This window comes from Pinus tabuliformis, chromosome 1_1, assembly GCF_031772625.1.
Source record: "Pinus tabuliformis cultivar Carrire ecotype Pingquan chromosome 1_1, CPIR1, whole genome shotgun sequence".
NCBI classification, from domain to species: Eukaryota; Viridiplantae; Streptophyta; class Pinopsida; order Pinales; family Pinaceae; genus Pinus; species Pinus tabuliformis.
In genome coordinates this window covers 960,189,315-960,206,028 of record NC_142297.1, presented here as the reverse complement: position 1 = coordinate 960,206,028, position 16,714 = coordinate 960,189,315, and the positions used below count along the sequence as shown (strand labels likewise).

Below are 16,714 nucleotides of genomic sequence, written 5' to 3'. Positions count from 1 at the left end.
TAAGGCCTTCATATGTATAACAGAAAAGAAAACCTGCTGGTCATAAAAGCTTGATGGAAATGCATGAGAGGCATCCATGCCTCGATTATTATGCGCGGAGTGTAATGTAGCAGCAGGATCAACAGCTCCCTGAACAGTACAAGCAAGCATAAATAGACCAATAACACCCTTCAAAGTTAGAATATATTCTAAAACATTTCTAACTAGAATACCATGACAAAGCAGACATCTCATTATACTTAATAATATAAAGGCAAGAAATTTGAATCAATAGAGAAGGAGGAAGAGTACTTACATCTCTAATACGAGATCTTAAATGCTCTGGGGCATGGAAGTATCTACAGAAATTGCGCTCACACTTCCCACGTAAGTGATCACTACAGACCTTCAAAAATGCATAGATAATTCAATGGGAGTCCATGGTACCAAATAAATTAGTGACATAATTTGTTCTCATCCTCTAAATACTCCTAATGCTACCAACTAATCTCCAGTCAAAGGATCCCACAACATGGTATTAGCAGCTTGAGATGCCTTTCCATCACTTAGCAAATTTCTACAGGACCTTGGGAGCTTCCACCCCCAAATTACCACAGAAGCCTATTAGGTATTTCCTTTAGTTAGTCCAGTTTCTACAGCATCTACATACTTAAATATGTTTTCAACAGGTAGGACGACATCAAAATAAAATTACATATTACAAAATCTCGGGCGTATCTTTCAGTACACTTCAGAAATTCCAAATTGCATAAAATGCACAAAATATACTTCTAAGCAACATTGTGTGGAAATATTGGTGATTACTCGTGTTGTCTTGAAATATGTGCAAATTTAAGGTTAAAAAGCAGACAATAAGGGACTATCAAACAAAGGTCCTCACCAGTCCCTCTGTCCCTGCAGGATGTATGATTTTGGAGTTAAATGGGACTTCGAAGGAAACCTAGGTCAAGCAAGATGTAGAGGAACAAGTAGTAATTAGTAATTACAATGGGAAACTCTTGCAGGGATTTTTAATTGGTCTACATATTTCCTCTAACAATGAGGCAGAAATCTCTGCTCTCAAGTCTAAAGGCCTTTGGATAATTGATGGCTCTTTATAAGTAATCAACTTGGTAATTGTGCTATTAACAATTGGAAACCTGGGATCTTTTTGACAAGGCCAGAGCTAAACAATCTCTTTCTAATTATTCACTGCGTATAAGAGACATTCAAATTCTTGTTAGATGAAAATGCCATTTAAGAGGTCAAGTTCATCAGTAAAAGGGTGCTTCTATAACCCTACCAAACTTTTAATGGTCAATTTAAGACATATCTTAAGCACGATTTAGGTATTATTGATGCATGGCTTTCATAAAATGTAAAAGACTCGAAACACTGTTTAAGTATACCCACTGACTTAATTTTGGTTTTATAATGGCCATGGGCCCTATGCGGCTTGCCTAGTCAGTGAAAACAGGCAGCAGTAGCTACTATAAGCCCCCACCAAGGTTTAATTCATGCCAAATGACATGCTAGTGTTTGTGCTCACACTTGTGTATGCGTGCAACTGCAGACAACAGCAATTGGGGCCATGTGCACTTAATTTTTTTTCATATGGGCCATCAGCACTATGTGGCTTGCCTAGTCGGTGAAAACAGGTTGTGGTCGGTGAAAACAGGTTGTGGTAGCTAATATAACCCCCACCAAGGTTTAAGTCGTGACAAGTGACATGCTAGTGTTTGTTCTCACACTTTCGACTTGATTTTCTTTTCATATGGGCCATGGACCCCATGTGGCTTGCCTAGTCAGTGACAACAGGTAGTGGTAGCTAATAAAAGCCCCCATGAAGGTTTCACATGGACCCCATGCTAGTATTTGTGCTAACACTTGTGTCTGTGTGCCAGTGCAGACAACAGCAATTGGGGCCATGTGCACTTAATTCTTTTTCATATGGGCTTTTGAAATAGAAGACTTGACACAGATCTAGAAATGTCAAGCCTTTATCATGAGAAGTTGTAACTGAAATGTTGGCCATAACAAGGGAAATAAATGGTACTTTAACAAGTAATGAACATTTCACATCTTCAGTTGTCACCCAAGGGCTCTACTTGGTGCAATCAATAAGGGAAGAATTAAAACAGGAAAACTAGCATTGCAGCTAGATGCAGTATATAACTCAAACATTCCTGGTAATGAAATAAAATGTGGGAATTCAAAACCCACAATTACATAGTCTCCTTCACCAGCAGTTGGAGAATGATGAGCATAGCGACATTCATCTGCTTCTCTTGTGCAACGACCATGTACAAAATCCCTGCAGATCTGAGAGACAACAAAAGCAACAGTCAACTTGATATTACATCAAAACAAAAAGTAGCAGCAATCAGTCCAACAAACGTTTTAGTCAGACTTGGAAAAGAAATTTTTATAGTGCCAAAACAAAACATTTTTGGTTGTATATGATTTGCCTACATATTGTGTTGATGGTAAGCTAAAAGAAATATTCAGCCCATGTAACTGCACATTAGATGCTGTCATGTCAAAAGCTAAAAACATCCATGCTTTTAACGAATTTGAAATTCCTCATCACATTCGAATCAATTAATTGTTCAATGATTAAACGCCATCAAAAATAGACTTCATTTTTTCCAATATATTCAGCTATAGGAATTACATTACCCTAATCCCACATGATGCTTCCACAGCCTCAAGAACAAAATGAAGAATCGCCACATTCCTTGCTATGTACTAAATTCATTTGATCGGATGGAACATGCTACATTTAAGTGACGATGGGTTGATGCAATGGATCTAATTTAGAAGTAACGTCAATGGAAGATTACTAAATAGCACAAGCCGATCTCAAGTGCAACTACAAATGGAATCTAGATGAACCAAACGACAGATAAAGGGTCCATAGGATGATACAAAGAGAAATTGCAATCAAAGAAGAGGGGGAGAAATTGCAATCAAAGAAGAGGGGTGATTGGAGTAGAATGGCAGCAAGGTGGACATGTCATCTTGCAAGATCTGACAGCAACAAAACTTTTGTCATCAGACATTCAAGAGGGTGTAGAGGGCAAGTGGCACTAATATTCGAGACAATATATACAAAAACATATATTACAGGGAGACTAATAACAATACTTTCTATGTGTCAAACTCCTTTCTCACGATTTAGAAAAAGATATGAGTGAAAATGAGTAGAGGCAGTGGCCTGATTTGGAATCGATGGTAATGTATGATTACTAAAAAGCACAAGTAGATATCAAGTGATAATACAAATGGAATCTAGAGGAAACCAAATAAGAGACAAGGGGTGGATAGAACTGATAAGCTAAGATAATTTCATTAATGTCAATGAATGACCATAATTGTCTTTCAAGAAAAGAGATAGATGCCTTTGGTCTAGATAAAAGAAAGTAGAGTGGGATTCTCCAAAGTCTCTTAAAAGACAATGAACCTCCCTTTGATCTAATAGTACACAAAGCAATAGAAGATGAGGTGTTCCTTCGACTTGATGTTATGTAGGCTACAGGTGATAAACCTAACAAAGCATCTCCAATCTCAAAATGTGATGATTTGTCTCAAACTGGAATCAATGTGAACACCTGTGAACTATACCAAATTGTTGAAAATATGTAGCTGCGGTCGGTATTTGAAGTCAACAAATCAGAAGAAAATTATTTTTTATATATGGTTCATGTAGGCTCCATGATGGACAGGTCGACCCCACCACATGAACAGGTGTGACCCTTGAGTTTATTCCACTTGGTCAACCACATATATATTGAGAGACTCATCCACCTCTTTTGGCATCCATCACACATTCAATTCAGACCTTTTCAAGAAGCATTCTGTTCACCTGTGCGAAGGAGAAGTTCACCAGCGTGTTTGACCAAGTATTTTCTCTGTTTGACCAGCGTTGACTCTGACTTTTCTACTAGTGTTTGACCAAATCTTTGACTGAGAAAGAAGGCCAAATATTCCTGGAATCTTTGACTATCTATTGACTGAATTCTGGAGCACGGAACTGGGCGTTGACCAAAATTTGACCGTAGGTCAAAGTCTGCAGTTTGACCAAAATTCCTGAGCACCAGGACTGAATTTCGGCCCCCTTTAACCACAGTTTACCAGGAGTAGCAGGGCCGAAATTCGGCCTCTTTGTCCACATTTGACTTGTGAGCAGATTTTGACTTTCTCTCTTTTGACTTGGTTTGACTTGGATTTTATCATGGTCAATGGGATTATATGTTGACTGGATTTCAGATGTACATATTGATTTGAATTGGTCAATTTCTCATAAGAAAGGGTTGCTGGGTTTTTCCCCTGGTTTGGAGTTTTCCCAGGTAAATTTTGGGTCTCTTGTGCATCTTTATTTTATTCTGATCTCTACTTCCCTACTGGATTTGTGGTTGAAGTTTTCTGATGTGTAAATGCTTAATGATCTGAATGTGTTAAAGAAGTAATTGTATCATTGGAAGTAATTATCTAGCAAGAAATTTGTGTTGTCTTAATTGCACTATAAAAGTCTACATGGTATCAGAGCTTTGGTTAAGGAAAGGGCATTGAGATCACTCTTAAGAGATCTACTTCTGCAATCTTATTTGACCTATCTATGACCATGGGTTCATATACTAAGACAGAACAAGCTGGAAGGTGCCTCTAACTTCAGGGCTTGAAAGAAAAGGATTGATCTTGCATAAAATGATGTCGTGGATTACGTCAAGGGCAATGTGACTGAACCTCAAGACAATGATGGAAAGGCAAGATTCAAGAAGAATGAGATCACTTCCATGAGGAACATTGTTGATTCCATCAGAAATAACTTGATCCCATATATTTCAGATTTTGAAACTCCAAAATCTATGTGTGATGCTCCAATAGGATTGTACTCCATCAATAACATTGGTCAGAAAAGTAGTTTGAAAAATCAACTCCAAGATGTTTGAGTAACAAAGGATGACACAATGGCCTCTCATTTCATAAGGATCTCTCAATTAAGTGACTAACTTAAAGCTCTTGAAGAACCTATTTCTGATGTAGAGCTCATGACTACAGCACTCAATGGTTTGCCTCTTTCATGGGATGCATTTGCAGCTAGTATTAGTGCAAGAAAGTAAGCTCCAAGTTATGATGAGTTATGGGCCTCTTGTACTCAAAATGAACTTAGACTTGTCTCAAGAAGCAGGATTCAAAAACCTCAAGATGGTTATCACGCATTTGCAGCTCAATCTCGCAATGGCAAACGAAGGAGGAATTTTGGAAGATTTCAAAGGAATATAGGAAGAAGCCCTGCTCCTGGAAAGAGACCTCCTCCCTCCCAAGGAAGGAAGGACATGTCAAGAGTTCAATGATTTTGTAGTCAAAAATATGGTCAATTTCAAGACAAGTGTCCTGAAAGGAACAATAACAAGAAGAGAAGGTGCTTGGACTGACCATGGGGTGTCCATTGTATCTGATGGATGGACAAATGTAAAAGGCAAGCCATTGATAAGTGTTCTTGCTGTGTCTGTTAGTGGTCCCATATTTCTAACTACACATGATTACTCAGACAAGACCGCCATCAACATTGCAGAAGCATTACTTGAAACAATTGAACGTATTGGGCCATACAATGTCATCCAAGTCATCACTGATAATGCTCCTAATTGTAAGGCAGCGGGAGCAATTATTGAGGATAAATACCCCAACATATTTTGGTCTGGATGTTTGGTTCACACATTGAACCTTCTGTTGCATGATATTGCCAAGAACAAAAATGAACAATACCAATGGATTGGTGATTTGTACAAGAAAGGCAAACAAATGATAAAATTTGTTACAAATCATAGCAATACCCATAGCCTTTTCCGCAGTCACTCGAGATTGGAGTTCTTGAAGATTGCGAAGACCAGATTTGGTAGCTATTACCTCACCTTCAGGCGCCTTTTGAAGGTAAGAGAGTCATTGGCTAGCATGGTATCAAGTCCACATTGGCAGATATTAAAGGAAAGGGCTACAAATGCAGCTAACAGGGGAGGTTTTGAAATGGTGGAGGAGGCCGCTCTTGATGGTCAGTTTTGGACAAGTGCGAGGCAAGTATTGGATTTCACCAAGCCCATTTATCACATGATTCAGTTTGCAGATACAGACAAACCAGTGATTGGCGAGGTGTATGAGCAGATGGATACCATGTTGGGGGAAATAAAAGATATTGTTCATAACAGAGATCCCGACTTGTACAAACTAATTCACGATTGTGTGTGTGAACGGTGGAATAGACTTAATCTTCCACTACATTGCTTGGTGTATATCCTTACGCCAAAATACTACTCTACATCTTGGTTGGGCCAACCTGCAGCAGGGGGTGGGGTTAGGACCAAACCCCATTTAGATCCAGAGGTAACTAGAGGATATTTGGAAGCATTAGAAAAGTTGGTACCTGACAGGGAGGAATGTGCAGCTGTGCGCCTTGAAATAGGCAGATACTTCAGTGGCACTGGTTTGTATGGTAACTTCCATGCAATGGACGACAGAGATAGATTTGATACTCTCACATGGTGGGAAACATATGGAGGCCAGGGACTTTTGCCAAAATTTGCAAAAAAAGTTCTTTCACAGGTTGTAAATACTTCTTCTACAGAGAGGTGTTGGAGCACCTACAGCTACATACATAATGTGAAAAGAAACAGACTCAATGAAAACCGAGCAGAAAGCTTGGTTTATGTGCACTACAACTTGAGGTTGTTGAGTCATTACTGTGATCGGGCTTATGAGGATCCCACATATAAAATTTGGGACAATCACCCAGAGGATGACAATTTGGAGGATGGCATTGTACATATTGAAGAACTGGAAGAGGAACTTGTAAGGGATGAAGATGAAGTAGCTGCAGCAGCCATGCCACCTCCACCTCCACCTCCACCATCCAGTGGCAGTGCTCGAGGTCCGAGTCTTGTTCCTTTGCTGTCGCCACCTCCATCTACACCCTCACGTGAAGGTTCTAGTTCTGGTTGTCGGTCTGTGCGGGAGACTCCTAGAAGACCACCACGACCTGCTTATACTCCTGGAGACTCTCGTGGCAAGGGCCACATGTAGATTTACAGTTTACTTGTCTTTTTTAGTTTCTATTAGACTTTAGTTTTCATAACTGTTGAGTTTTGAGTCCTTGACTCTTGACTCTTGACTCTTTCATATCATAATGATATTTTTTGTAAACAATATATCACTATGACAATGAAAATTTGAAATTTGAAGTTGGGCCTTGGCAATTATAACTCATTGGTAATGATTGTGAATTATGAATATGATGCTTCGTGAAAGACTAAAGTTGTTTCATTTCATTTCATTATTCATGTTTCATTTTATAAATTTATAACATTTCATATCATGTTAACAGTTAGAAGTTAGGACTTAGAAATATCTAAGATATTACTTCTTGTAATGGTTAAACTTAGCTTACAAGTACAACTTTGGTGATCAATGATGATAAATGTTATTGAATTTTCAATTTTGAAAGCTTGAAGTTGAAACTTTAAGATTGAATTTGATGAATCATGATTCATGAGACTCAATATGTTGCAGTTGTAATATGTATTTTACTAACTTGTGGACATGGTTGATGACGATTATAATTTCTAGATGATTGATGTGATATGGTTCAATGATCAATCTATTTTTTTTTATGTTTTTTATGTCTAATTCATCATTCTACATATTTTTGTTGACATATATGTATCAAAAATTAAAAAATATAAAAAATATATATATTTTTAAAAAATCGCTCCCAGATTCGCTCCCAAACCGGGAGCTTCTGAAAATGGTCGCTCCCGCTCCCAAGCAACATGCCTCAGCGGCAGTTTTTGAAGGCCAAGCACCTACGAAGAAGCCAAATAATCATGTTGATAACTTTTTCTTTTATTCTGCTCTCACGGGTTCTATTACTAACAATGATGTTTGGCTAGTTGATACTAGATAGTGGTGATTCCAGGCATATGACAGGAATTCGTGAAAGCCTCACTGAGTTAGTGGAAAAGAAGACTACATAAAGGGTGGAGCTTGGTGACAAAGGGAAATACACAGTCAAAGGCATTGGTTCAACATCCTTTCAGCTGAAATCTGTTGAAAAGTGTAACTAGGTTCGGTCTTCATAATGACATGTGCAATTGTGATTTTATGTAATTGATGAAAAGAAAAATAAAATTATCATTGTAATGCTTGTCTCATGGGTTTCATGAGCAAGGAATTTTATTGTTAGTGATGGCTCCAACTGTGAGCCTTTAGGATTTGTCATCTAGTCATAAAAGTCGATTTGACTCTATGTCATGTATGAAGGACCCTTCTTGGGCATGTTACATTTTGTATGAGTCATTAGATAAGTATAAATGGCCCTCCAAGACAAGCACAAGCATCTCCTTTCAAGTCGGCTTCAAAAAAATATTAATATCTCTCCAAAGGACACGTCGGCTCATCTTCATGTCAAGTTGGCTTATTATCATGGCAAACAACTATAAGTAGGCCACTCGGCCGCATTTCAAAGCAAGGATTTTCGGTCAGGGTTCTGAAGTTAGCAAGTGGTGCAAATATTAGCAAAAGGGTCAAGAAAGACAGCCCTATAGCTAGCAAAGGGAGAACAAGGTCTGTGGTATCTATTGGATCTGTTTTTGGGTCTGTTTTGGGACACACATGCAAAGGAGGATGACTTTTGTTGCAGAAAGATCCAAGAGGAATTAAACTCCTCTTAGGTAGCTGAGTTGGAAGTAGGACAAGTCTAAGAGGAAGCCGAGGCAAGCTAGAAGGAGTCCCTATGCAAAGAAGGCCTAATTCTAGGAGGCCGAAACTAGTGAAGATCTGAAGCAGAAGGTAGCCGAAGTTGAAGGGAAGCCGAGAAGAAGGAAGAAGCAGAAGGTTGACTATCATTGACTAAGGATCTCATCAAGGAGGCTTTTGTGTCTTGGTCTTGGAGTGGCAAATAGGTCAAGGGTCTTGGTCTTGGTATTCGTCAATTGGAATCTCTATAAGAAGAAGAATTTTTTCGGGTTTTCCTCTCAAGCGGGAAAGGTTTTGACCCTGGTTGATAGCCTATATTATGTGTCTCTTGTCTCTTTATGGGTTATGCATTGGTAGTTGTTTGATGAAAAAGAACACTAATAATCTAAGTAAAGGAAGATCCTAATCTAAGAAAGTGTTGACCACTACGTGTCAACAACCCATAGCAGTACTTCCCGTTTTTTCGCAAAAGGGATAGCGCCTGACCAAGATGTTATAATGTAAACCCTTTCTGCATATGTATAATGTAAATAATCTCAGCAGATCCGTGTTGTGTATGTAATTGCCTAAGTAAACCTACTTTTCTAGTGACGATCTACATTCCGGGAGGTTTTTTGTATCAGCGATCCATTCTCGGATGGTTGGCAGAGTTTTCCTTCAGTCTTACCCCAAAGCTGGAATGGATTTTGTCACTGGGATCCTAGGGGAGTCCTAGTGTTCTAGATCGAATCTATGTAAAAGTGATTTAGGAATAATCCTAACTATTTGGTTAGGTTATTTTATTACAAATTGCTTGGTCTGTTGGATTATATTTGTGTCGCAGAAATGGGTAGTCTGTGAGGGTCTTTTACAAATGGATTTTCCCCCTTGAGATGTAAAAAAAGTGAAAATCATGATGTAAAGTGTCTTGAGGGTTAAAAAAATAATTTATCCCTTCATAGATTAATTAATTAAATTTTCTGGCCAAAAATTAATTAAAATCCTAAGCCAAAAATTTAATTAATTCTAGGTCCTAGGTAAATTTAAATTCTCCAAAGGCAAAATTCGTTGGTCCTTAAAAATTAAATTTTAAGAGGTCCAGGGACTAAGGTAAATTAATTATTTTGATAAATTTTAAGCCTTTGATCCCTGTGGTTAAGTCAAAGTCAAAATTTTGAGGAAATTAATTCAAAATTTTAATTTTTGAATTAATTAAAATGCATTTAATTGAAAATTTTGAATTTCCTCGAGAATTTAAAATTTCGACAAATGAGATTAAACGAAATTTTGATCCTCATCAACGGTCGAGATTGTTTTGACGAGAATCACTCGAACTAGCCGTTGCAGGATTTATCTTTAAATAGGAAGTCATCCGTTGGTCAATCCATCCGAACTTTGAGTCGTGTGCAAAGCGAAACTCTTGTGTAAATTTTTATAAGGATAATAAAGAAAGACTTTGGAGTTAATCTTCGTCGGTGTTACTCTTCATGGAAATACTATAAGATATGTCATTTTTCATGTGTAAATTTTTTTAGCCATTGATAATAGCTTCTAAAGAGTGATTTGAGTACAGGTATCTTGCTCAATCGTTGGGGTTTAAGTGATAATTTAAATTTTGAATGTAATAGCAGGTATCTCTATTTATCTAAATTTTATTATCATTTTCTCACTCTATTTTGATTGTTGGATTGAGTTTTGCAGGAAAATCTTGATTTTTTAGATCATCGGGCATTCGGGGAAGTTTTTAGTTGGACCAGCCAACTCCCGATCCGTGTTTTCTGAAGAGCCTAGCTTAATTTGATCTCGGGCTTATCATAAGATTTTTAGTGGTGATGCATGAAGGGTTTTGAGCTAAGAACCTCCTTTAAAATTTTAAAATTTAATTTTTTATGTGGAAATTGATAGATCTGGCTGTTGAGAGCCTTAGATTATCAGATCTGGGAGCGGAGTTGGACTCACACTCCCCAGATTTGATAGATCTGCCATTCCTGTGCATAGATCTGTAAATTATTTTTGGTTTTTCTGACTTGGGTTTTTTTTGGGGTTTTAGTTTTATCATTGTATATATCGTTTGGGTGTTTCTTGTTGTCTTGTAGCTACAGAGTTGAGGAAGAAATCTGTGAAGAGTCCACATCTAGGCCCTGGAGGATAAGATCTGGATCTCTGGGGTTCATCAACATCATTTTTGCAGAGATTCTATCCAGATTTTTGCAATCTATCCTTCTCACGCTTTCTGTTCGCAACCTGTATCCTCCAGTCGACCCTCATCTGTTGCTTTTCGCCATACCTTTCCTGCGATTTGTTGCTCCCTCTCCTTAACCCACGTCATTCCCTTTCCGCAGCCTCCTTCTCTTCGACCTGCACTGCAGACACACACAGCAAATACGACTTTCCTTTGTTTTCTTTTTTTTTTATTTCATAGGTTTGTATCTGCATTAAGTTTTAGACTTGATTTTTTTGAGTTTAGATTTTAACTCATTCGATTTTTTTAAACTTTATTTCATTTACATTGTATATACATTAGGTTAGTTAATTTTTAGATTTTTTTTATTATTTGTGTGTTAGTTAGGTGTCAGGGTTAGTTTAAATTTCATTACTCGACTTTTTTCATTTTTTGTATTATATATACGTTAGTTTAGGATTAGCATAGAATTTTTTTTATTTTCATTTGGAGTTTGATTTTGATTTGATTTATTCATAATTCATTTCGATTTGTTTTAATTTCAATTTTTTATTTTTATATTTTGTTTTGTTTTTTATTTCACATATTTTTGTTTTGTTTTTACTTATGATATTGAAAAATCTAAAAATAAAAATAAAAATCTAAAACATTTAAAAGATCTAAAAAAATTTAAATTTTGATGACCAAGGACTTAAACTAAAAAAGGATTTGCGCTTTCACATTTAATATTTTAATGTGGCCTATGACCCATTAAAATTTTAATTTTTAACCCTTTGATTCATTTTAATTCTGTCACATTAAAGGATTTTGATTTCTTCATTCAAGTTATTGCCTAAGGAATAATTAAAATTCTAATTTAAAGTTCCTTGGTGTTATTTGGTGATTAAATGCAATTTTCATGATTTTTCTATGGTCAAGGTGCGATAAATGTTTTAAATTATATTGGCTATAGGAGAAAGTTAATTAATTCTAGATCTGGGTCATTAATGAAAATCATTTTAAATCTGGAATCTCTTGCATGATAGAGTTTTGGGCGTTTACATTGATCATTCATGATTGTCACTATTCGTCACATATTGGAAAATTGTTCTGGATAACTTGTTTTTACTTAATCTACGGTTAATTGAACATAAAGGCACTGGTCTATAATCATTTCTATCTTGTGGTCGTGTTTTGGTTACATTAGCGTTTAATCTATTCATCTGAGTTAATCAAGACTCATTTACATTCGTCAAGTTGTCCATCTTTAAGTCTCCTAGAGCCTGTGTTCCACGGGCTTTTCTCATTCATTCATCTTAGGGACTACCCCCTTGAATTGTCTAAGAGAGATTCTAGACAGAGCGAGTAAGGATTAGAATGACAACCCTTACTCTGAACATTGTCACAGTGCCTAGACACTTTGTGAGACAATAGAAAGTAAAAAGCATTCACAAGCAGTTACTAATATAAGAGAAATAACTTGATCTCGATGCCCTAGATTTCTCAACATGGAATCATAGCTAAGGTGACTAAGTCAAGGAAAGGCATCTTATCAAGAGACACTCAAGGATCAAATCTCAAGGAAGGCATCAAAGCAAAGATCATCTTGAAGTCAATATCTACAAAGAAAGCATCAAAACCCTAGATTCCTACCATTGAAGACATCATCAAGAAGTCATCATTGATCTTCATCAACAAGAATTCACCATCAAAAGGGATCTCCCTCTTTGTGAGATCAAGGATCATTATTGAAGAAAACTATCTTCATCAAGGAGAAGTTTTCTATTCTCTATATCATCATCAACATCAAGGAAGCAGCAAGGAGAAGGAGCATCCTATCAAGTAAGTATATTTATGTCCACATCTGAATCTGTCAAAATGTCTTTTTGCGGGGAAAGCCACAAATTGTTTGGGGCTTCAAACTATCTTGCAGGGAAGAAAAGGACAAATCTGAATTTCATTGAAAATGAGGTATGAGGTTATGGAACATGTCAAAGGATCTATCACTAAACCAAGAAAGGAAGATGCTCAAGCTCTTGCCAAGTATATGAAAGGGGAAGTTAGGGCTCAAATGATTCTCATAGAATCCATCAAGGATCCCCTCATCCCATATGTATCTAAACTCTAAACTTCCAAAGAAATCTATGACACACTGGTAGAGTTGTATTCCGTAAGCACTGCTGGAGAAGTCATGTCATTAAGGCAAGAACTCTACAAGCTGAAGATGTCAAGGGAAAACGGAATAGCCTCATACTTTATGAGGATATCTGAAATCTGGGATCAACTACAAGATTTGGGAGAAATCATGTCTGATAGAGAAATGACTACAGTTGTACTAAATGCACTACCAGAGGAGTGCGGTAACTTTACTTCAAGTATTTATGGCAAGAAAGAAGCTACTCCATCCCAGGATCTATGGTCACTGTGCAAGATTGAAGAATCTGGACTAAAGGCCAAATCTGATGTGATGTGGGCACAGATGAGCAAAATCAAGCTTATGCTACAATGACAAGGAGAAAGGGTGGAAAGTTTGGTCTCAAAAAAATAAAAGGACATGGCTAAGATTCAATGCTATGGGTGTCAAGAATATGGACACTACAAAAGAGATTGTCCTAAGACCAAGAAGGACAATAACAAAAGAGGAAGAGAAGAAGCCCATATCACCAAAGAAGTAAAGGACGCTGAAAAGTAAAGGACGCTGAAAAGAAGAAGTCCAACATAAAGTAAGAGATCTCTATTACTGAGATAGTCTTCCTCACATAAGATCTTTTCAAGTTCCTAAGTCTTCTGTTGAAAGATATGACTATTATGATTCACTAAGAAAATGATGGGATGCATCAAGGCATCATAAAAGCATTAAAAGCAAGAGCTCATGACATCAACATAGAAAAGGCATGAAAGATGGTTGAAGTATGGCAGTCAACTATGGAAGGATATAGCTCTTGGAAACCTCATTTGTAACATAGGTGGCACTTATGGAAGAGAAGGAAAAAGGTCATCTAGTACAAGGCTCATCATACATCTGTCAAAAGGAAACATCTGCTGGATGGGGATACTCTAGATCCTCAAGATTCTTTGATGGAATCTTCATTGAAAGGTTCACCGATCAAGAGAGGAAGCAAGTGTTTCATCAAAAATTCCAAACTTGTGGAATTCATGGGATGATGGTATGATGACATAAAAGGTGAAGCAGATCAAGGGATTGAAACTCTTTCAATCAAGGAAGTTGTTGCAGGAAGTCTGGATGACCCAAAGGAAAATGAGGTATGTATGCTTACATTCGATATTGTAGAATCATCTCATATGGTTGCAGGTAAGAGGGATCAATTCTCTATCTTGAGAGCATAATCAAAAGGAAGGATCTCCTCCCTCGAAGGAATGCAGGAATGCATGGGTTACACATTAACTAGATGAATTCAACATAATATGTCTTCATATGAAGTATGAGGTGGTTGACTACAATTGAGGAACTCTAATTGGAAGCTCCTAGGAATGAAATGTGTGAAGAAAGGAAGGAAGAGATCATGGGATATGCAACCATGGAAGAAGGCAATCAACATCCAAAGACCAAGAAGATTTGACTAGGATATCTCCATGAAAGATATGAAGACTCTAATGGAGTCTGAAAAAAGAAAGAGACCCTTGACAATATATATATCTTTGGGAGATGTGTCAATATGTATGCAGGATGTTGATGTAAACTAGAAGATGTCAAAATGAAAGACCATGACAAAGGTAATTTTGATTTTAATGTTCATTCCTTTAATTTTTTTGAACAAATATCTGGATGGGCTTATGCAGGGTTACTAAGGGAAGATTTATGGATATCTTCCACCACCGATGCCCATGTAGTAGGATGAAAGATCCTTAAGGAGACATGGCATGAAGAAGGCAGCATGGCATGAAGGAAGGCCAGATATGGATTGATGGATCACTTTTCGATGATGACATGACTAACTCATGGATGAAAGTGATGGATGGTTTGTGCCCTATGAAGAAGTCCCAAAACATGAATACTCCTGAAAAATGAAAAGAAGTTCATGACATTGTGAGGAGTTACTCAAGCAGTTGATTGTCCCATCATCTCCACCTGAGGAGCTATTATAGGTCCCTAATTAAGAGGGAGCTTGGAAACAAGTTTTCTTACTCGAAAGAAACTTGGAAGCAAAAATTCCTAAGCCAAGAGGGAGCTTAGGTACATTCCTTTCGTAGGACTGAATAAATTCCTTTATTGGAATAGATATGTCCTCCCTAATTAAGAAGAGAGATAGACACGTCATTCTTGTCTTCACTTGGGAAGACAGAATGGAGGATTGGGTAAACATCTAGCATCTGATGCTCTTTGAGGATGTGTTAGGGCATCCAAGATAAGAGTAGTCGTAGAGGACCGATATTCTTTGAGGACTAGGAATCCAAGATAAGAATAGTCCTAGTGGAACACACCTTGAGAACCCGGGTGGGGTATGTTCCGAGAGAGACAATGATGAGGGTGTCTATACATCATTGGTCTCGCCAGCATTGTGCTCAGATCTCGTGGAGAGATAGAGTTGTTAGTCAAGGCCTTGCTATGTGACAATGTTGGTTGATATGATGCTAAACAGATGGGTTACCAATCTAACTCTTCTTATGAGAAATTCTTCAGATTGAGAATGACCAAGTACCATTATGAATAACTCACTAGTTAAGAGGGAGTGTTGAAAAGTGTAACTAGGTTCGATCTTCATAATGACGTGTAATTGTGATTTTATGTAATTGATGAAAAGAATAAAAATAAAATTATTATTGTAATGTTTATCGCATGGGTTTCATAAGCAAGGAATTTTATTTTTAGTGATGGCTCCCATTGTGAGCCTTTAGAATTTGTCATCTAGTCATACAAGTCAATTTGATTCTATGTCATGTATGAAGGACCCTTCTTGGGCATGTTACATTTTGTATGCCATTAGATAAGTATAAATAGCCCTCGAAGATAAGCACAAGCATCTCCTTTCAAGTCGGCATCAAAAGGAATAATAATATCTCTCCAAAGGACACGTCGGCTCATCTTCATGTCAAGTCGGCTTATTATCATGGCAAACAACTATAAATAGGCCACTCGGCCTCATTTCAGAGCAAGGATTTTCGATTAGGGTTCTGAAGTTAGCAAGTGGTGCGAAGATCAGCGAAAGGGTCAAGAAAGACAGTCTTATAGCCAACAAAGTGAAGCAAAGGGAGAGTGAGGTCTGTGGTATCTATTGCATCTATTTTTGGATCTATTTTGGGACACGCGCGAAGGAGGAGGACTTTTGCTGTAGAAAGAGCCGAGAGGAATTACAGTCCTCTTAGGTAGCCGAGTTGGAAGTAGGACAAGTCTAAGAGGAAGTCGAGGCAAGCTAGAAGGAGTCCCTATGCAAAGAAGGCCTAATTCTAGGAGGCCGAAACTAGTGAAGATCTGAAGCAGAAGGTAGACGAAGTTGAAGGGAAGTCGAGAAGAAGGAAGAAGCAGAAGGTTGACTATCGTTGACTAAGGATCTCATCAAGGAGGCTTTTGTGTCTTGGTCTTGGAGTGGCAAATAGGTCAAGGGTCTTGGTCAATTGGAATCTCTATAAGAAGAAGAATTTGTTTAGGTTTTCCTCTCAAGTGGGAGAGGTTTTGGCCTTGGTTGATAGCCTATATTCTGTGTCTCTTGTCTCTTTATGGTCTATGCATTGGTAGTTGTTTGATGAAAAAGAACACTGATAATATAAGTATAGGAAGATCCTAATCTAAGAAAGTAAAAAGCATTCGCAAGCAATTACTAATAGAAGAGAAATCACTTGATCTTGATGCCTTAGGTTTCTCAACAAAATCAGGAGGTACCATTT

General features: G+C 37.5%; 1 protein-coding gene across 1 annotated transcript in view; it reads right to left on the bottom strand.

Moving 5' to 3' along the window:
- Positions 1-16,714, bottom strand: part of LOC149217674 (zinc finger CCCH domain-containing protein 28-like) — a 258,614-nt gene that overhangs the window by 98,858 nt on the left and 143,042 nt on the right. Inside the window, exons 5-7 of the mRNA XM_089391401.1 lie at positions 2,203-2,301; positions 296-385; positions 34-129 (exon numbers count right to left, since the gene is read on the bottom strand). Coding sequence (XP_089247527.1) covers positions 34-129; positions 296-385; positions 2,203-2,301 — 285 coding nt within the window. The remainder of the gene's footprint in view (positions 1-33; positions 130-295; positions 386-2,202; positions 2,302-16,714) is intronic.